At 44.8% G+C, this 22,546-nt stretch overlaps 2 protein-coding genes across 2 annotated transcripts in view; one reads left to right on the forward strand and one right to left on the reverse strand.

Moving 5' to 3' along the window:
* The window catches only part of LOC135556592 (voltage-dependent calcium channel subunit alpha-2/delta-4-like), a 107,739-nt gene that overhangs the window by 23,939 nt on the left and 61,254 nt on the right, over nt 1–22,546 (reverse strand). Inside the window, exons 21-24 of the mRNA XM_064989912.1 lie at nt 17,531–17,624; nt 17,290–17,382; nt 15,830–15,972; nt 15,228–15,299 (exon numbers count right to left, since the gene is read on the reverse strand). Of these exons, the coding sequence (XP_064845984.1) occupies nt 15,228–15,299; nt 15,830–15,972; nt 17,290–17,382; nt 17,531–17,624 (402 nt within the window). The remainder of the gene's footprint in view (nt 1–15,227; nt 15,300–15,829; nt 15,973–17,289; nt 17,383–17,530; nt 17,625–22,546) is intronic.
* LOC135555196 (leucine-rich repeat and transmembrane domain-containing protein 2-like) lies at nt 8,611–12,156 on the forward strand. Its single transcript, XM_064987533.1, has 4 exons — nt 8,611–8,656; nt 9,508–9,588; nt 10,775–11,455; nt 11,639–12,156. The coding sequence occupies exons 1-4, from the start codon at nt 8,611–8,613 to the stop codon at nt 12,154–12,156; spliced, it is 1,326 nt and encodes a 441-aa protein (XP_064843605.1).

Below are 22,546 nucleotides of genomic sequence, written 5' to 3' on the forward strand. Positions count from 1 at the left end.
TCCCCGGGCTTCCATCCACGTCGCCGTGCTGCCTCCTCATACCAGCGCCTCTCCGCTTTAGCCGCCTCTAGTTCCTCCTTGGGGCGGCAATATTCACCAGGCTGAGCCCAGGGTCCTTTTCCGTCCAGTTCTTCCTCCCATGTCCAGAAATCCTTAATACGCAGCTCCTCTTTGGGCTGCTCCTGTTTCCTCTTCTCCTGCTGCACCTTTGGGCGGCTACACTCCCCTGGTTTAGCCCAGGGTCCTCTCCCGTCAAGGATTTCCTCCCATGTCCAGAAATCCTTAATACGCAGCTCCTCTTTGGGCTGCTCCTGCCTGTTGACACGCTGCTTGGTCCGTTTATGGTGGGTGATTCTGTCACGGTTTTCATATGGTGAAGGAGAGTCGGACCAAACTGCAGCGTGTCTATTGTGATCCATGTTTAATAAAACAAACGTAACACGAATCAATACAAAACACTACAAAACAAATAAACGAAAATGAAAACCGAAACAGCCTAAACTGGTGTCAACTAACACAGCACAAGGACATCAAGACACTAAGGACAATCACCCACGAAATACAAAGTGAAACCCAGGCTACCTAAATACGGTTCCCAATCAGAGACAACGAGAATCACCTGACTCTGATTGAGAACCGCCTCAGGCAGCCAAACCTATGCAACACCCCTACTCAGCCGCAATCCCAATAACTAAAAAACCCCACTATGAAATACAACAACATAAACCCATGTCACACCCTGGCCTGACCAACTAATTAACGAAAACACAAAATACTAAGACCAAGGCGTGACACCACCCTTTGCCTTGATGACAGCTTTGCACACTCTTGGCATTCTCTCAACCAGCTTCATGAGGTAATCACCTGGAATGCATTTCAATTAACAGAAATTATTTGTGGAATTGCTCTCCTTCTTAATGCGTTTGAGCCAATCAGTTGTATTGTGACAAGGTAGTGGGGTGGGTATACAGAAGATAGCCCTTTTTGGTAAAATACCAAGTCCATATTATGACAAGAACAGTGCAAATAAGTAAATAGAAATTACAGTCCATCATTACTATAAGACATGAAGGTCAGTCAATACGGATCATTTCAAGAATTTTGAAAGTTTCTTCAAGTGCAGTCGCAAAAAATGTCCAACTCTATGATAAAACTGTCTCTCTTGAGGACCGCCACAGGAAAGGAAGACCCAGAGTTACCGCTGCTGCAGAGGTTACTCATTCATTAGAGTTACCTGCCAAGTAACAGTTACCTGCCAAGTAACAGACACATCTCAACATCAACTGATGTGAATCAGGCCTCCATGGTCGAATTGCTGCAAAGAAACCACTACTAAAGCACACCAATAAGAAGAAGAGACCTGCTTGGGCCAAGAAACACGAGCAATGGACATTAGACCGGTGGAAATTTGTCCTTTGGTCTGGAGAGCAAGTACAGCAAGTACAGCAAGTCATACCACAGATTCTCAATTGGATTGAGGTCTGGGCTTTGACTGGGCCATTCCAAGACATTTAAATGTTTCCCCTTAAACCACTCAAGTGTTGCTTCAGCAGTGTGCTTACGGTCATTGTCCAGCTGGAAGGTGAACCTCTGTCCCAGTCTCAAATCTCTGGAAGACAAACAGGTTTCCCTCAATAATTTCTCTGTATTTAGCACCATCCATCATTCCTCCAATTCTGACCAGTTTTCCCAGTTCCTGCCGATATTTTTTTTATTTTTTTTATTTCACCTTTATTTAACCAGGTAGGCTAGTTGAGAACAAGTTCTCATTTGCAACTGCGACCTGGCCAAGATAAAGCATAGCAGTGTGAACAGACAACAACACAAAGTTACACATGGAGTAAACAATAAACAAGTCAATAACACAGTACAAAAACTAAAAAAAGAGTCTATATATATTGCGTGCAAAAGGCATGAGGTGGTAGGCGAATAATTACAATTTAGCAGATTAACACCGGAGTGATAAATGATCAAATAGTCATGTGCAGGTAGATACTGGTGTGCAAAAGAGCAGAAAAGTAAATAAATAAAAACAGTATGGGATGAGGTAGGTAAATTGGGTGGGCTATTCACCGATGGACTATGTACAGCTGCAGCGATCGGTTAGCTGCTCAGATAGCAGATGTGTAAAGTTGGCGAGGGAGATAAAAGTCTCCAACTTCAGCGATTTTTGCAATTCGTTCCAGTCACAGGCAGCAGAGAACTGGAAGGAAAGGCGGCCAAATGAGGTGTTGGCTTTAGGGATGGTCAGTGAGATACACCTGCTGGAGCGCGTGCTACGGGTGGGTGTTGCCATCGTGACCAGTGAACTGAGATAAGGCGGACCTTTACCTAGCATGGCCTTGTAGATGACCTGGAGCCAGTGGGTCTAGCGACGAATATGTAGCGAGGACCAGCCGACTAGAGCATACAGGTCGCAGTGGTGGGTGGTATAAGGTGCTTTAGTAACAAAACGGATGGCACTGTGATAAACTGCATCCAGTTTGCTGAGTAGAGTGTTGGAAGCTATTTTGTAGATGACATAGCCGAAGTCGAGGATCGGTAAGATAGTCAGTTTTACTAGGGTAAGTTTGGCGGTGTGAGGGAAGGAGGCTTTGTTGCGGAATAGAAAGCCGACTCTATATTTGATTTTAGATTGGAGATGTTTGATATGAGTCTGGAAGGAGAGTTTGCAGTCTAGCCAGACACCTAGGTACTTATAGATGTCCACATATTCTAGGTCGGAACCATCCAGGGTGGTGATGCTAGTCGGGCGTGTGGGTGCAGGCAGCGAACGGTTGAAAAGCATGCATTTGGTTTTACTAGCGTTTAAGAGCAGTTGGATGCCACGGAAGGAGTGTTGTATGATGAAAAACATCCCCTCAGCATGATGCTGTCACCACCATGCTTCACTGTGGGGATGGTGTTCTCAGGGTAATGAGAGGTGTTGGGTTTGCGCCAGACATAGCATTTTCCTTGATGGCCAAAGAGCTAAATTGTAGTCTCATTTGACCAGAGTACCTTTGTCCATATGTTAAGCAATGGCTTTTTTCTGGCCACTCTTCCATAAAGCCCAGCTCTATGGAGTTTATGGCTTAAAGTTTTCAGAACTGGTTGAATGGCTATTTGTACCCTGTAGGCACGAGCAATTTACCTCAGGTGAGGTAAATTAGACACACACGAAAATCACCTGCCTCCAACCATATTAATTTGAATTTTGTATAATTTAGTCCAGGCCATTTTTTGCCTTTCAAGTGAAAAATCAAAATTTCAGTTCAGATGTATTTATTTTTTTATCCTCTAAATCAAAAATAAATACCTATGTGTACACACCAAAGTTTTCGATTTCAACTTATTTTAGAAGAAATAGTGAATCATCTAAGGATGACAAAACACTTAATTGTGTCTGTATAGACTACCATATTTGTCCCAACACTTATGCATCTATCTATCATCCTTTTGTGGCAAGTCTGTACTAATTTATGCATGCTAGCTTTTTATTGTTACCCCCCCCCCCAAAAGCTTCGCTCATCAGCTGAAAGTGTAATTCAATGAGGTAGCCCCCCACTGGAATGAACTCCCAAGTGTTTCAATCATTTTGATTTGACTACTGTACTGGACCTAAAAAAGTAGGGCAGAGACAAGGAGAAGTACGGGACGGAATGAGAAGTGCTCTGATGTGGGAGGAAGAGAGAGAGGGAGTGTGTGTGCGTGTGCGTGTGCGCGTGTGCGCGTGTGTGTGTGTGTGTGTGTGTGTGTGTGTGTGTGTGTGTGTGTGTGTGTGTGTGTGTGTGTGTGTGAGAGTGAGAGTGAGTGAGTGAGTGAGTGTGTGTGAGTTTGTTAGTTTGTGTATAAGTGTGTGTGTGTGTGAGTTTGTGTGTGAGTGTGTGTGTGCGCAAGTTTGTGTGTGTGTGTGTGTGTGTTTGAGTGTGTAAGTGAGTTTGTGTATGAATCTTTGTGTTTGTGTGAGTGGGTGTGTGTGTGAGTGTGTGTGTGTGTGATACGTAAATGGCAGGAGTGTGGCCAGAGGCTTCTGTTCAAAGCCATATCCATAGAAAATGAGGTACCTCCCATAAATCTGAGTGTTCCCTCTTCTATACATGTCCTTGGCTTAGGGCAGTGCGTGTGTTTGTGTTTATGCATTTGTGTTCCCTACTACACAAGAGTCTGACCTAAATGTAATACTCTCAGTTTAAGTTAAAATATTACAGTTTAGTTGATTCTATTGCACACGTACTTACATATTCATACTGACATTTCACTTGGTGTCAAGATGTTACATTTCCACAAATTCCTATGTAGCCGTGGAAATTAAATGAAAGCTCTCAAAAGGCCTTATATCAGATATCCCCACTTCATCTTCTGTAACTTCCTTGGTGCTGGACCTCTGACAGACAGGTCAGGGTAATCTTCTCAGGACCCCAGCACTAATTGAGGAATGAGGATTACCTCATCCTCTTAAGGCTGGTTAATTAAGCTGCTGCTGCACTGGCTCCAGACCAGACAGTGACAGAACGTTGTGGATCAACTGACTCCAAATCAGATGTACTCATCATGCCCCTGATTAAACAGGACAAGCACAGCACACCTCACAGCTCACACAGAGAAACCGAAAAACACCCTCCCCTATACACTAATTTAACCAAACACACCTAAAACTGAGAAACAGAAGCAAGCACACTTCATATTGAGAATCAGAACCAAGCACACTTCATATCGAGAATCAGAAGCCAGCACACTTCATATCGAGAATCAGAAGCAAGCACACTTCATATTGAGAATTGAGAAACAGAAGCAAGCACACTTCATATAGAGAATCAGAACCAAGCACACATCATATTGAGAATCAGAACCAAGCACACTTCATATTGAGAATCAGAACCAAGCACACATCATATTGAGAATCAGAACCAAGCACACATCATATTGAGAATCAGAACCAAGCACGTTTCACATTGAGAAACAGAAGCAAGCAAACTTCATTTCGAGATTAAGAATCATGCACACTTCATATATCTAAAACTAAAACTATTGTAGTAAGGAGTTGTCTCAAACAATAGTTGAACAGTTTTGAAAAAAATGAAGAAGAGAGAGAATTTATTGTATTTTTTTAAAACATTCACTTAGCTAGCGAATGCAGATCACTAGTTTACCCCACTCAAACACCCAGCTCAAACAGAGAGGGATGCTATAACTCTTCCAAGTCAAGGTAAGCTTTTGGTTTTATTGATTTATTGTCACAGGGGCCTCCCGGCATAACTGCTAAACTGCTTGCTGACTATATACTGTACTGCATTATTGTAGTGGGTTTGCTAACACATTAGTTCTAGTAGCTACAGTGCCTTGCGAAAGTATTCGGCCCCCTTGAACTTTGCGACCTTTTGCCACATTTCAGGCTTCAAACATAAAGATATAAAACTGTATTTTTTTGTGAAGAATCAACAACAAGTGGGACACAATCATGAAGTGGAACGACATTTATTGGATATTTCAAACTTTTTTAACAAATCAAAAACTGAAAAATTGGGCATGCAAAATTATTCAGCCCCCTTAAGTTAATACTTTGTAGCGCCACCTTTTGCTGCGATTACAGCTGTAAGTCACTTGGGGTATGTCTCTATCAGTTTTGCACATCGAGAGACTGAAATGTTTTCCCATTCCTCCTTGCAAAACAGCTCGAGCTCAGTGAGGTTGGATGGAGAGCATTTATGAACAGCAGTTTTCAGTTCTTTCCACAGATTCTCGATTGGATTCAGGTCTGGACTTTGACTTGGCCATTCTAACACCTGGATATGTTTATTTTTGAACCATTCCATTGTAGATTTTGCTTTATGTTTTGGATCATTGTCTTGTTGGAAGACAAATCTCCGTCCCAGTCTCAGGTCTTTTGCAGACTCCATCAGGTTTTCTTCCAGAATGGTCCTGTATTTGGCTCCATCCATCTTCCCATCAATTTTAACCATCTTCCCTGACCCTGCTGAAGAAAAGCAGGCCCAAACCATGATGCTGCCACCACCATGTTTGACAGTGGGTATGGTGTGTTCAGGGTGATGAGCTGTGTTGCTTTTACGCCAAACATAACGTTTTGCATTGTTGCCATAAAGTTCAATTTTGGTTTCATATGACCAGAGCACCTTCTTCCACATGTTTGGTGTGTCTCCCAGGTGGCTTGTGGCAAACTTTAAACGACACCTTTTATGGATATCTTTAAGAAATGGCTTTCTTCTTGCCACTCTTCCGTAAAGGCCAGATTTGTGCAATATACGACTGATTGTTGTCCTATGGACAGAGTCTCCCACCTCAGCTGTAGATCTCTGCAGTTCATCCAGAGTAATCATGGGCCTCTTGGCTGCATCTCTGATCAGTCTTCTCCTTGTATGAGCTGAAAGTTTAGAGGGACGGCCAGGTCTTGGTAGATTTGCAGTGGTCTGATACTCCTTCCATTTCAATATTATCGCTTGCACAGTGCTCCTTGGGATGTTTAAAGCTTGGGAAATCTTTTTGTATCCAAATCCGGCTTTAAACTTCTTCACAACAGTATCTCGGACCTGCCTGGTGTGTTCCTTGTTCTTCATGATGCTCTCTGCGCTTTTAACGGACCTCTGAGACTATCACAGTGCAGGTGCATTTATACGGAGACTTGATTACACACAGGTGGATTGTATTTATCATCATTAGTCATTTAGGTCAACATTGGATCATTCAGAGATCCTCACTGAACTTCTGGAGAGAGTTTGCTGCACTGAAAGTAAAGGGGCTGAATAATTTTGCACGCCCAATTTTTCAGTTTTTGATTTGTTAAAAAAGTTTGAAATATCCAATAAATGTTGTTCCACTTCATGATTGTGTCCCACTTGTTGTTGATTCTTCAAAAAAAATACAGTTTTATATCTTTATGTTTGAAGCCTGGAATGTGGCAAAAGGTCGCAAAGTTCAAGGGGGCCGAATACTTTCGCAAGGCACTGTATGTTGACTATGACGTTAGCTAATATGGTGACAACGATGTAGGCTGTGTGTAGCAGTTAGCGGTTATGATATTGGTCACAGACAGCTGATGTATTGTGCACTGAAGTCCACAAGCGAAGGGAAAATATTAGAGGAGGAGATTGCATAGAGGCAAGAAGGAATTATACAATGAGCAAAATAATCAATAATCATCACGCCACAAGCGTACATCTCAGGCATTGCGCTTCACACAATCAAACAATCCCGCTAGTGCCCCCAATGCCCCCTAACTCTACCTACAGATGAATACAGAATGTTACATAACAAGTGTAGATTTAGACATATACAGGTATATGATTTTAGTTTGATCACAATGTTGATGCAGGAAACAACATACATGTACAGGAGATGTAAAAAGTCTCCTTAAGTTTGCAATTTCCACTTACAGATGTCAACTTGATTTACCCAAACAAAAAAGTCTATCAACCCCTATAAAAATGTCCAGGAATTATAATCCACACAATAATTCACATTTCCTGTTGCTGCAAGATTAGTTTCCTTCTGTGAGAAACTGGTAAAATTAAGATCCTCCAACTGTAAAGACTGTGCATACGTATGTGAGTACAGACTAAACGAATGGGAGAGGATTGTTGAGCAGAGGAGAGCAATTCAGGATCTTTGTGGACCGATGACAAAATAAAGACCTTAAGGCTCCTCTTAACTGGCCCCTCTAAGTGGCAGCAGAGGCATGCATGATGGAGCTACATAATCTCTTTCTAATCAGTAATCTCTCTCTCTCTCTCTCTCTCTCTCTCTCTCTCTCTCTCTCTCTCTCTCACTTTCCATCTGTCTGTCTCCCTGTCTCTCTCTGTCTGTCTCTCTCCCTCTCTGTCTGACTGTCTCTCTCTGTCTGTCTGTCTCTCTCTCTCAGTCTGTCTGTCTTCTCTCTCTCCTCTCACCTCTCTATCCCTCTCCTTCTCCACTTCAAATCAACACAGAGTCCAAAGGCCACAAGAACTATGACTTTATCCTCTGTGATTGTCTGCGTGTGAAAGATGAAGGTTGTCTCTAAGACTTCTACAGTTGAGTGGCTGTTCAGTAGAAAGTTAACTTTGACTTGGTGCTCTGTTCAGTCTGTATCGATGAAGCGTTACAGATTGTGCAAAAATACATGTAAAGCTAATTGAGGATTATAACGCAGGAACATTGCCTTTGAATTTAAATACATTTAAAAAACCTCTGTAGAGTACTTGCATTTACTTTTGGTTAAGCACAGACAGAGCACATGCATCAAGCTCCTTTTTGACTGAACCCAGGACCCCCCCCCCCCAAATACCAGGGAATTGAAAGGGATGAAAAGGGAAACAAACTCTTAAACAGTCCGAGAGGGAAGAGGGGGAAGTATATAATGATGCTTTTCCAAATCAGATGGAACAGATTATATTGTCTTTACTAATCTGTACACATATTGTTATAGTCAGTATTATGTAAGTTAAGTCAAAACGGCCAACAATCTCTCTCCTACAGACCCACATCAACACCATGTACTACCATCTCTCTCTCTCTCTCTCTCTCTCTCTCTCTCTCTCTCTCTCTCTCTCTCTCTCTCTCTAGCTGGTGGGTGGCACAAGGAGGGCACCTACTGAGACAGCCCAATGCCAGTGCCAGTCTAGGGTGGCAGCAGACATGCAGCCCCTCGACCTGCCTAAGAGTACACACCTGGAGAGCCTGGGTGAGTGATTGCCACAGTGGGCTGATTGACAGACAACAGTGTTAAGTTACTCATCACCCGAGCCATGGCCTGTTCTTCCGGTTTTATATCCACGCCTAGACCATCAGGCTGCTGAATTGACACCACTTGGCCGCAACCTTCTCACCTTGTCCCCCTCCTGCCCCTCCCCCCAACGGACATTTACCCTGCGCCTACCCCAATGAACATTTACCATTATTAAAGTGTTAACATGTATATATTTTATTTAAATGTATTTATATTCTTTATTATTACATGTATTGTTTTATTTCACTTTGACCTGCATTTTTGGAGCTCGGAGCTTATGTTTATTTTTATTTTTTACTGTACCCTGTAATTATGCCTGCAACCCTGTACATGTGACTATTAAACTTCTAATCTAATCTACTCCAGAACTTTCTGTACGTACAATGTATTTGTTTTAGATTGCTTAGATTTACAGTGAGGGAAAAAAGTATTTGATCCGCTGCTAATTTTGTACGTTTGCCCACTTACAAAGAAATGATCCGTCTATCATTTTAATGGTAGGTTTATTTGAACAGTGAGAGACAGAATAACAAAAAAATCCAGAAAAACGCATGTCAAAATGTTATAAATTGATTAGCATTTTAATGAGGTAAATAGGTATTTGACCCCCTCTCAATCAGAAAGATTTCTGGCTCCCAGGTGTCTTTTATACAGGTTGAGATTAGGAGCACAGGTTAAGATTAGGAGCACACTCTTAAAAAAGGGAGTGCTCCTAATCTCAGTTTGTTACCTGTATAAAATACACCTGTCCACAGAAGCAATCAATCAATCAGATTCCAAACTCTCCACCATGGCCAAGACCATAGATCTCTCCAAGGATGTCAGGGACAAGATTGTAGACCTACACAAGGCTGGAATGGGCTACAAGACCATTGCCAAGCAGCTTGGTAAGAAGGTGACAGTTGGTGCGATTATTCGCAAATGGAATAAACACAAAAGAACTGTCAATCTCCCCCAGCCTGGGGCTCCATGCAAGATCTCACCTCATGGAGTTACAATGGTCATGAGAATGGTGAGGAATCAGCCCAGAACTACACGGGAGGATCTTGTCAATGATTTCAAGGCAGCTGGGACCATAGTCACAAAGAAAACAATTGGTAACACACTACGCCGTGAAGGACTGAAATCCTGCAGCGCCCGCAAGGTCCCCCTGCTCAAGAAAGCACATATACATGCCCATCTGAAGTTAGACAATGAACATTTGAAAAATTCAGAGGACAACTGGGTGAAAGTGTTGTGGTCAGATGAGACCAAAATGGAGCTATTTGGCATCAATTCAACTCACCATGTTTGGAGGAGGAGGAATGCTGTCTATGACCCCAAGAACACCATCCCCACCGTCAAACATGGAGGTGGAAACATTATGCTTTGGGGGTGTTTTTCTGCTAAGGGGACAGGACAACTTCCCCGCATCAAAGGGACGATGGACGGGGCCATGTACCGTCAAATCTTGGGTGAGAGCCTCCTTCCCTCAGCCAGGGCATTGAAAATGGGTCGTGGATGGGTATTCTAGCATTACAGTGACCCAAAACACATGGCCAAGGCAACAAAGGAGTGGCTCAAGAAGAAGCACATTAAGGTCCTGGAGTGGCCTAGCCAGTCTCCAAAGCTTAATCCCATAGAACATCTGTGGAGGGAGCTGAAGGTTCGAGTTGCAAAAACGTCAGCCTCGAAACCTTAATGACTTGGAGAAGATCTGCAAAGAGGAGTGGGACAAAATCCCTCCTGAGATGTGTGCAAACCTGGTGGCCAATTACAAGAAACGTCTGACCTCTGTGATTGCCAACAAGGGTTTTGCCACCAAGTACTAAGTCATGTTTTGCAGAGAGGTCAAATACTTATTTCCCTCATTGAAATGCAAATCAATTTATAACTTTGTTGACATGCGTTTTTTCTGGATTTTTTTGTTGTTATTCTGTCTCTCACTGTTCAAATAAACCTACCATTAAAATTATAGACTCTATCATTTCTTTGTCAGTGGGCAAACATACAAAATCAGCAGGGGATCAAATACTTTCCCCCCTCACTGTATCAAAGACCTCTTCCTAAAGCCCTCTTCTTCTCTCTCCCCAGTCTGTGCAGCCCTGCCCAGTCTGCTGCTAGTACTCCTGGGTCTGCTAGAGGCAGCTAGCGGTTGTCCCACTGTGTGCATCTGCAACAGCAATGGCACAGACTGTACAGGCCTGGCTCTGCTCTCCCTAACCACCGTCCTGCCCCTGCTGCCCCAGGACACCCGCACCCTCCGCCTGTCCCACAACAACCTCTCCTCCCTGGGCGACGGGGCCCTGTCCAACCTCAGCGCTCTGGAGCTCCTGGACCTTTCTGACAACCACCTCTCCAGCCTGCAACCAGGGTCTTTCTCCGGCCTCAGCGGCCTGCAGTGGCTCAACCTCTCAGGGAACTACCTGGGTGATTGCCCCCTACTTACCCCTACAGTCCCCAGTAACCAGACGGAGGTTACCCAGTGTAACGGTAGTCGCTGGGGGTTGAGCCGAGAGCTGTTCCAGGGTCTTTGGATACTGAAAGGGCTGGACTTGTCCCTGAACGGCCTGGTAGTTTTTCCCAATGGGCTGCTGGACGGGCTCCAGGGCCTGGCCTGGCTGTCTCTGACTGGAAACAAGCTGCGGAGCCTGGACAGAGCCACCTTCCAGCCCCTGGGCAGCCTCCTGAGCCTCCAACTGGCAGGCAACCCTTGGGAGTGTGACTGCAACCTGAGGGACTTCAAGCACTGGATGGAGTGGCTGCTGTACAGACGTCAGTGCTATGTTGTGTATTGCTTCAAGCTTACAGTGTTTCATGTACAGTCAAATCAGTTTGGCCTTTGTTCCATGTCATGTACTAGTCTGATACTGTGTCATGTATGTTATTGATCTGTAAATGAGCTTGATTATCTATTGATCTTGCTAGAGATCCACTAGATCCCTATGTGTGTTTCAGACGGGCAGGTGGATGCTGTGAAGTGCAACCTACCGAAGGAGCTGAGGGGGCGGGACATCCGCAGCATCCCCATAGAGATGTTCAACTACTGCCTGCATTTGGAGAACCAGGCCAGTGTCCCTGGCTACGACGGGCCCCGTGGGGGGCGCCCACCCTGTGTCGGTCGGATCAATGGGCCCATGAACGGGCCCCAGGCCAACCAAGAGGACTGTGTACGCCAGCGCTACCGGCCCATTAGCGTGCGCAGGGCCTGGGGGACTCAAATCGTGGCGGCATGTGTGTGTGGTGTGGTGTGCGTGATGATGGTGGTGGCGGCCACCTACGGCTGTATCTACGCCTCTCTCATGGCCAAGTACCAGAGGGAGCTGAAGAACACATGGCAGCCATTGATGGCTGGGGAGGGAGGGGAGGAGACAGACGTCGAGGAAGGCGTCTTTCCTTCCTCCCCAACATCCCCAGCTGAGCCAGAACCAGAGTCCAGTCCCATAGTCCACACATACAGAATAACAGGCTTTTGACCTTTGTTTCTCTGACTGGCTGACATTCCTGTTGCAAGTATTCAGGGGGGGGGGCTGCATTCTCTAACTGTGTGTCTTACTACTCAGTGCTCCAGGGCATTCTAGACTAGGGAATGTATAGAGCTGAGAAAGCGTATCTCTGCTGCACTTTGCTGGTGTTCGAGGCATACCGACATAATCGTACAGTTGATCGTCAAATGGAAAACTGGAACTCTACATTGCTTCAAGACGTGTGGATGCTACGTGATTGGTTCTTTAGTCAGCTCTCCAACTGTGTGGTGGAGGTTCTGGTACCTCTGCACCTTGGTTCAAAGACTTTCCTAAAATCGTCTTTGAAATCCATTATTATTGTACGTTTATTCCTTGATCTGACTTTCCATCAAAGTTATTTGTGTTTCAAGCAAAAAATGCCAATCGATCAAGTCCCTGTCTAATGTAATGTATCTGCTCCTAACGTTTTGATATAAAAGCCCAGGTTAACAATCCCAGTAGTGGTTGTCGCTCAAATAATTATAGTACACATGAATGTACAAGAATATAGTACACAACGTTCTGTGGAATCAGTGTTAGACAGATGCAGTCTTGTGTATCAGACCTGTGCTCACGTGCAGTGACTCAATCCTCTCTCTACTAAATGAATATTTCCAAGTCCTATCAATGTTCATATCTGTACAGAGTAAGCCTGCTTTCAAAGCCATACAATACAACAGCAAACTACTGACCTCTAGAGGATGTTATGATAACAGCAGCTGAAGAGAGTCAGTCCCATGGCTAGCAGCCATATTCATTGCAAACTGAATCTAGTTGGCAACTATTTCCATTTAACCATTTTGAACTGTCAAAGTGTTCAGCACTGACCTAGAAACATGTACATATATCAGTATCTCATTAGTCCTGTAATCGTTATTTCTGTCTCTGTGTTAACATTACTAATTTTTGCTCAAGAAATAACGATAATGTGATATTCTGTTAATCATGCGGATGACAATAAAGCGTTTATTTATCTAACCTTGCCCATCACAATTTATTCCAGCTGATGCATCCCCTACATTTTTGTGACAGGATATGAAAAAAGGTAATGAAGATAAAGCTCATGATGATGAGGAAACTAGAGGTCGACCGATTAATTAGGGCCGATTTCAAGTTTTCATAACATTCGGAAATCGGTATTTTTGGACACCGAGTGGACGATTAATTTTTTTTTTTAACATCTTTTTTTAACAACTTTTTTTAACTAGGCAAGTCAGTTAAAATAAGAACACATTCTTATTTTCAATGCATATAATCGATGCGGTGAGCATTCGCGAAAAATAACTACCTAACCATAAAAATCAATGCCTTTCTAAAAATCAATACACAAGTATATATTTTTAAACCTGCATATTTAGTTAATATTGCCTGCTAACATGAATTTCTTTTAACCAGGGAAAATTTGTCACTTCTCTTGCAACAGAGTCAGGGTATATGCAGCAGTTTGGGCCACCTGGCTTGTTGCGAACTGTGTGAAGACTATTTCTTCCTAACAAAGACAGCCAACTTTGCCAAACGGGGTTGATTTAACAAAAGTGCATTTGAGAAAAAAGCACAATCGTTGCACGACTGTACCTAACCATAACCATCAATGCCTTTCTTAAAATCAATACACAGAAGTATATATCTATAAACCTGCATATTTAGCTGAAAGAAATCCAGGTTAGCAGGCAATATTAACCAGGTGAAATTGTGTCGCTTCTCTTGCGTTCATTGCACGCAGAGTCAGGGTATATGCAACAGTTTGGGCCACCTGGCTAGTTGCAAACTAATTTTCCAGAATGTTACGTAATTATGACATAACATTGAAGGTTGTGCAATGTAACAGGAATATTTAGACTTATGGATGCCACCCGTTAGATAAAATACAGAACGGTTCCGTATTTCACTGAAAGAATAAACGTTTTGTTTTCGAGATGATAGTTTTCGGATTCGACCATATTAATGAGGCTCGTATTTCTGTTATTATGTTATAATTAAGTATATCATTTGATAGAGCAGTCTGACTGAGCGTTGGTAGGCACCAGCAGGCTCATAAGCATTCATTCAAACAGCACTTTTGTGCGTTCTGCCAGGAGCTCTTCGCAATGCTTCTAGCATTGCTCTGTTTACGACTTCAAGCCTATCAACTCCCGAGATTAGGCTGGTGTAACTGATGTGAAATGGCTAGCTAGTTAGCGGGGTGCGCGCTAATAGTGTTTCAAACGTCACTCGCTCTGAGACTTGGAGTAGTTGCTCTGCATCGGTAACGCTGCTTCGAGGGTGGCTGTTGTCGATGTGTTCCTAGTTCGAGCCCAGGTAGGAGCGAGGAGAGGGACGGAATCTGTACTGTTACACTGGCAATACTAAAGTGCCTATAAGAACATCCAATAGTCAAAGGTATATGAAATACAAATGGTATAGAGAGAAATAGTCCTATAATTCCTATAATAACTACAACCTAAAACTTCTTACCTGGGAATATTGAAGACTCATGTTAAAAAGGAACCACCAGCTTTCATATGTTCTCATGTTCTGAGCAAGGAACTTAAACGATAGCTTTCTTACATGGCACATATTTCACTTTTACTTTCTTCTCCAACACTTTGTTTTTGCATTATTTAAACCAAATTGAACATGTTTCATTATTTATTTGAGGCTAAACTGATTTTATTGATGTGTTATATTAAGTTCAGTATTGTTGTAATTGTCATTATTAGAAAAAGAAAAATTGTCAGATTAATCGGTATCGGCTTTATTTGGTCCTCCAATAATCGGCACCGGTATCGGAGTTGAAAAATCCTATTTGGTCGACCTCTAGTGAAAACCATCACATACACTTAACAGTAACCCTCCTCTTCTAGGGACCTTCACAAGACACATGGAGCGCTTCCCTCGCCACAAGCCAAAAGTGTGTTAAACATTTAGCAGTAGCACCACAGAGAATACTACTAAAGTTATGGACACTTTAATACACGTAGAAGCCACAAGAGGCATTAACGCCTCCAGGATGAGTGTTAAGCAGCTCGACATTTCAGAGAAAGTAAAAGTCAGAAGCTTACCTCCAGCCATGGCCATCTTGCCTCCCGATGACACAGTTACAGCTGTGGCGGCTATGACATACTTTGACACCCCTGTCACAAGATGATCAACCAATCAACAATCAGTCTAATACAACCATTGAGCTTTTGTAGGTCTGGGTTGATTTTCCCCAAAACATAATGATTGTCTTTAGCAATAAGAGCATCGTTGGTCCGTTGCCGAAGTTACCAGTAGACTTCAGATTCTCTTAGTGCTAAAGATTATCATTATGTTTTGGGGAAACTCACTGCTGTTCTGTTATAATATCATGTCAATAGGAATAATCAAATATTAGCAGAGTTGGGGTCAATTTCAGCCAGTTGGAGCTGTACATGAAATCTCTCAAATTTCTCCATTAAATTCCTAAATTGACTTGGTAGAAGACGTAACTCACTAGACTGATGCTAGGTCTGTTTGTGTTGTCTTGCCAACTCCTAGTGTCATTGTCACAGCAAGCATTGCCAAGACATCTCAAACCGATCTGGGACTAGGCTAGGGATGGACCTCAACCATGGATGATAGGGATGGACCTCAACCATGGATGATAGGGATGGACCTCAACCCTGGATGATAGGGATGGTACCTGTCTTGTCTCTGTTGTCTTTGTCCTCCACAGGGATGTAGTAGATGAAGCGTCCAGGGGGGTTCTCCATGGCCAGGCGGTACCACAGGGGGAAATGGTCCACGGTAAACAGGTTGTCCTTATCAGCTGGAGTCAAGAACTTTCTGTAGAGCAGGAAGTAGTTAAGAGAGTTTAGAGCAAACTGCTGAGATCTATTCATTAGTGCACACTGTAGCAAAACCTTTGCAAAGGAAAAACAAGTGTTTCATATTGGACAAGTTCAGGTACTGACTGCCTGTTTCTTTCATTTGGTTCCTAGTGAATACTTTCCTGCTCAAAGGACACAGGCTGTAATATGGGCTAACTCTGTAGGGCTAATGTAGTCTGTAATATGGACCAACTCTGTAGGGCTAATGTAGTCTGTAATATGGACCAACTCTGTAGGGCTAATGTAGTCTGTAATATGGACCAACTCTGTAGGGCTAATGTAGTCTGTAATATGGACCAACTCTGTAGGGCTAATGTAGGCTGTAATATGGGCTAACTCTGTAGGGCTAATGTAGGCTGTAATATGGACCAACTCTGTAGGGCTAATGTAGGCTGTAATATGGACCAACTCTGTAGGGCTAATGTAGGCTGTAATATGGACCAACTCTGTAGGGCTAATGTAGTCTGTAATATGGACCAACTCTGTAGGGCTAATGTAGGCTGTAATATGGGCTAACTCTGTAGGGCTAATGTAGGCTGTAATATGGACCAACTCTGTAGGGCTAATGTAGGCTGTAATATGGACCAACTCTGTAGGGCTAATGTAGGCTGTAATATGGACCAACTCTGTAGGGCTAATGTAGGCTGTAATATGGACCAACTCTGTAGGGCTAATGTAGGCTGTAATATGGACCAACTCTGTAGGGCTAATGTAGGCTGTAATATGGGCTAACTGTGTAGGGCTAATGTAGACTGAAATAGGGGTTAACTGTGTATGACTAAGGTAGGTTGTAATAGGGGGTAACTCTGTAGGGCTAATGCAGACTGTAATATGGGCTAACTGTGTAGGGCTAATGTAGACTGAAATAGGGGTTAACTGTGTAGGGCTAATGTAGGTTGTAATATGGACTAACTCTGTAGGGCTAATGTAGGCTGTAATGGGCTATCTCTGTAGGGCTAATGTAGTCTGTAATGGGCTAACTCTGTGGGGATAATGTAGTCTGTAATGGGATAACTCTGTAGGGCAAATGTAGTCTGTAACAGGCTAACTCTGTAGGGATAATGTAGTCTGTAATGGGTTAACTCTGTAGGGATAATGTAGTCTGTAATGGGCTAACTCTGTAGGGATAATGTAGTCTGTAATGGGTTAACTCTGTAGGGATAATGTAGTCTGTAATGGGCTATCTCTGTAGAGCTAATGTAGTGTGTAATGTGTTAACTCTGCAGGGCTAATGTAGTCTGTAATGGGATAACTCCGGGGTAGTGTGACTCACTTGGCGACCCTGGTCTCTATGCCAGTGTATCTGGTAAGCCGGATAAGGCCAGAGCGGGTTCCCAGAAAGGCTGTCTCCACACCCATCTCCATCCTGAACACACACAAATACACAGATTAGTATTTAATGCACTCAAATACACATCCACACACATAAGCGTGCACAAAACACACAACACACACACATACACTAGCTAACATAAAAGGAAAGGAGTGAAAAACATATAATGTTGTAGTCTTACCCAGATGCATTGAGCATGATGGCCTGCCAGTAGGATTCTAAGGGGGCTGTCACTACGGCATCAAACAGAGTCTGCTGCAGCAGCACCTCGTCACCTGGGGGTCACACACACTCAGTCAACATCAAACAGAGTCTGCTGCAGCAGCACCTCGTCACCTGGGGGTCACAGACACTCAGTCAACATCAAACAGAGTCTGCTGCAGCAGCACCTCGTCACCTGGGGGTCACAGACACTCAGTCAACATCAAACAGAGTCTGCTGCAGCAGCACCTCGTCACCTGGGGGTCACAGACACTCAGTCAACATCAAACAGAGTCTGCTGCAGCAGCACCTCGTCACCTGGGGGTCACAGACACTCAGTCAACATCAAACAGAGTCTGCTGCAGCAGCACCTCGTCACCTGGGGGTCACAGACACTCAGTCAACATCAAACAGAGTCTGCTGCAGCAGCACCTCGTCACCTGGGGGTCACAGACACTCAGTCAACATCAAACAGAGTCTGCTGCAGCAGCACCTCGTCACCTGGGGGTCACAGACACTCAGTCAACATCAAACAGTCTGCTGCAGCAGCACCTCGTCACCTGGGGGTCACAGACACTCAGTCAACATCAAACAGTCTGCTGCAGCAGCACCTCGTCACCTGGGAGTCACAGACACTCAGTCAACATCAAACAGTCTGCTGCAGCAGCACCTCGTCACCTGGGGGTCACAGACACTCAGTCAACATCAAACAGAGTCTGCTGCAGCAGCACCTCGTCACCTGGGGGTCACAGACACTTAGTCAACATCAAACAGTCTGCTGCAGCAGCACCTCGTCACCTGGGGGTCACAGACACTCAGTCAACATCAAACAGAGTCTGCTGCAGCAGCACCTCGTCACCTGGGGGTCACAGACACTTAGTCAACATCAAACAGAGTCTGCTGCAGCAGCACCTCGTCACCTGGGAGTCACAGACACTTAGTCAACATCAAACAGAGTCTGCTGCAGCAGCACCTCGTCACCTGGGGGTCACAGACACTCAGTCAACATCAAACAGAGTCTGCTGCAGCAGCACCTCGTCACCTGGGGGTCACAGACACTCAGTCAACATCAAACAGAGTCTGCTGCAGCAGCACCTCGTCACCTGGGGGTCACAGACACTCAGTCAACATCAAACAGAGTCTGCTGCAGCAGCACCTCGTCACCTGGGGGTCACAGACACTCAGTCAACATCAAACAGAGTCTGCTGCAGCAGCACCTCGTCACCTGGGGGTCACAGACACTCAGTCAACATCAAACTTGACGTTTAGCAGATAATATACTTATATTATGTCTTAATAAAAATCTCTATTAGCTGATGACCTCGCACAGGCAAGTCTTCCTGGGGATCTACAATACAGATGTTAGGGTCAGGGTTAGGGTAACATCAGCGTTGGGGGAGAGGGTAACATCAGGATTGGGGTTTGGGTAACATCGGCATTGGGGTTAGGGTAAAATCAGCGTTGGGGTCAAGGTAACATCGGCATTGGGGTTAGGGTAAAATCAGCATTGGGGTTAGGGTAACATCAGCGTTGGGGTCAAGGTAACATCAGCATTGGGGTTAGGGTAAAATCAGCATTGGGGTTAGGGTAACATCAGCATTGGGGTTAGGGTAACATCACAATTGAGGTAAGGGTAACATCAGCGTTGGGGTCAAGGTAACATCAGCATTGGGGTTAGGGTAAAATCAGCATTGGGGTTAGGGTAACATCAGCATTGGGGTTGGGGTATCATCAGCGTTGGGGTAACATCAGCGTTGGGGTTATGGTAACATCAGCGTTGGGGTAACATCAGTGTTAGAGTAACATCAGCGTTGGGGTTATGGTAACATCAGCGTTGGGGTAACATCAGCATTAGGGTAACATCAGTGTTGGGGTTAGGGTAACATGAGCATTGGGGATAGGGTATCATCGACATCAGAGCTATGGTAACATCATCATTGGGGTTAGGGTCAAATCAGCTTTGGGGCTAGGGTTACATCAGCGTTGGGGTTAGGGTCACATCAGCTTTGGGGTTAGGGTCCCATCAGTGTTGGGGTTAGGGTAACATCAGCATTGGGGTTAGGGTATCATCAGAGTTAGGGTAACATCAGCGGTAGGGTCAGTGCAACATCAGCGATAGGATTAGGGTTAGGGTAACGTTAATGTTGGGGTTAGGGTAACATCAGCGTTAGGATTATGGTTAATGGTAACATCAGCGTCAGGGTTAGGGTAATCATCAGCATTGGGGTTAGGGTAATCATCAGCATTGGGGTTAGGGTAACATCAGCTTTGGGGTTAGGGTAACATCAGCGTTGGGGTTAGAGAAACATCAGCGTTAGCATTAGGGTAACATCAGCGTTGGGGTTAGGGTAACATCGGCGTTGGGGTTAGGGTAACATCAGCTTTGGGGTTAGGGTAACATCAGCGTTGGGGTTAGGGTAACATCAGTGTTGGGGTTAGGGTAGTCGTCAGCATTGGGGTTAGGGTAACATCAGCTTTGGGGTTAGGGTAACATCAGCGTTGGGGTTAGAGAAACATCAGCGTTAGCATTAGGGTAACATCAGCGTTGGGGTTAGGATAACATCAGCGTTGGGGTTAGGGTAACATCGGCGTTGGGGTTAGGGTAACATCAGCTTTGGGGTTAGGGTAACATCAGCATTGGGGTTAGGGTAACATCAGGCTTGGGGTTATGGAACATAAGCATTGGGTTCAGGGTTAGTGAAACATAGGTGTTAGGGTTAGGGTAACATCAGGCTTTAGGTTAGGGAACATCAGCATTGGGGTTAGGGTAACATCAGCGTTAGGGTAACATCAGCGTTGGGGTTAGGGTATCATCAGCGTTAGGGTTAGGGTAACATCAGAGTTGGGGTTAGGGTAACATCAGTGTTAGGGTTAGGGTAACATCAGTGTTGGGGTTAGGGTATCATCAGCGTTAGGGTTAGGGTAACATCAGCGTTGGGGTTAGGGTAACATCAGTGTTAGTGTTAGGGTAACATCAGCGTTAGGTTTAGGGTAACATCAGCGTTAGGGTCAGTGTAACATCAGCGTTAGGGTTAGGGTAACATCAGCGTTAGGGTTAGGGTAACATCAGCGTTAGGGTAACATCAGCGTTGGGGTTAGGGGAAAATCAGCGTTAGGGTTAGGGTAGCATCAGTGTTAGGAATAGTTTAACATCAGCGTTAGAGTTAGGGTAACATCAGTGTTGGGGTTAGGGTAACATCAGCGTTAGTATTATGGTTAGGGTAACATCAGCGTTGGGTGTAGGGTAACATCAGCATTAGGGTTATGGGAACATCAGCGTTGGGGTTAGGGTAACATCACCGTTGGGGTTAGTGAAACATCAGTGTTGGGGTCAGTGTCAGGGAAACATCAGCGTTGGTTTCAGGGTTAGTGTAACATCAGCGTTAGGGTTAGGGTAACATCAGTGTTAGGGTCACATCAGCATCGGGGTTAGTTTAACATCAGCGTTGGGGTTAGGGTAACATCAGCGTTGGGGTTAGGGTAACATCAGCATTGGGGTTAGTTTAACATCAGCGTTGGGGTTAGGGTAACATCAGCATTGGGGTTAGTTTAACATCAGCGTTGGGGTTAGGGTAACATCAGCATTGGGGTTAGGGTAACATCAGCATTGGGGTTAGGGTAACATCAGCGTTAGGGTTAGGGGAACATCACCGTTGGGGTTAGGTTAACATCAGCATTGGGGTTTGGGTAACATCAGCATTAGGATTAGTATAACATCACCGTTGGGGTCAGGGTAACATCCGCGAAAGGGTCAGGGTAACATCAGCGTTGGGGTCAGGATTAGGGTAACATCAGCATTGGGGTTAGGGAAACATCAGCGTTGGGGTCAGGGTCAGGGAAACATCAGCGTTGGGGTCAGGGTAACATCAGCATTGGGTTTAGGGAAACATCCGCGTTGGGGTCAGGGTCAGGGAAACATCTGCGTTGGGGTCAGGGTCAGGGAAACATCAACGTTGGGGTCAGGGTAACATCAGCATTGGGGTTAGGGAAACATCTGCGTTGGGGTCAGGGTCAGGGAAACATCAGCGTTGGGGTCAGGGTCAGGGAAACATCAGCGTTGGGGTCAGGGTAACATCAGCATTGGGTTTAGGGAAACATCAGCGTTGGGGTCAGGGTCAGGGAAACATCAGCGTTGGGGTCAGGGTAACATCAGCTTTGGGGTTAGGGTAATATCAGTGTTGGGGTTAGGGTCACATCAGCGTTAGGGTTAGGGTCACATCAGTGTTGGGGTTAGGGTCACATCAGCGTTGCGGTTAGGGTCACATCAGTGTTGGGGTTAGGGTCACATCAGCATTGGGGTTAGGGTCACATCAGTGTTGTGGTTAGGGTCACATCAGCGTTAGGGTTCGGGCAGTCCTTCTCAAATAGTGGGGCGTGCCCCCCCGGGTGGGCTCGGAGCGATGCCAAGGGGGGCGCTTGTGACCCCGGGGAACATGCTTTTTTATTTGCCACAGGGAATATTTTTTTTGCACCGAACAAGAGCACACAGCACAGAGCAGGAGATAGGAAGTGCAGATAACAAACCCTTAAAAGACACCATGGAAAAATATTTAACAGGGATAAAAAGAAAGGCGGAGAGTGACGGAGATAATGAGACAAACGCAAGTCTCCCGAAAGCAAAGACGAGGAAATATGACGAAGCGTATGTAGTGCTTGGCTTCACTGTGACTACGGTGGGAGACGAGGAAAGACCGGTATGTTTACTGTGTCTTAAAATATTGGCAGCGGACAGCATGAAGCCAAACAATTTAAGGCATCACTTAAAGACATTACACCCCAATCACGCTGATAAGCCGCTTGAGTTTTTTCAGCGAAAACGTGCCAAATATTTCCAACAATCGTGCCGCTTTGTGAATGCTACTTCAGTAAACCAGCGAGCACTGTTAGCATCATATAAGCTGGCGTACCAAATTGCTCAGTGCAACAACCCCCCTCCATAGCAGAGGAGCTGATACTGCCTGCAGCATTAGACCTGGTCTCTGTCATGTTGGATGAC

Source organism: Oncorhynchus masou, chromosome 15 (assembly GCF_036934945.1).
Source record: "Oncorhynchus masou masou isolate Uvic2021 chromosome 15, UVic_Omas_1.1, whole genome shotgun sequence".
Classification (NCBI taxonomy): Eukaryota; Metazoa; Chordata; class Actinopteri; order Salmoniformes; family Salmonidae; genus Oncorhynchus; species Oncorhynchus masou.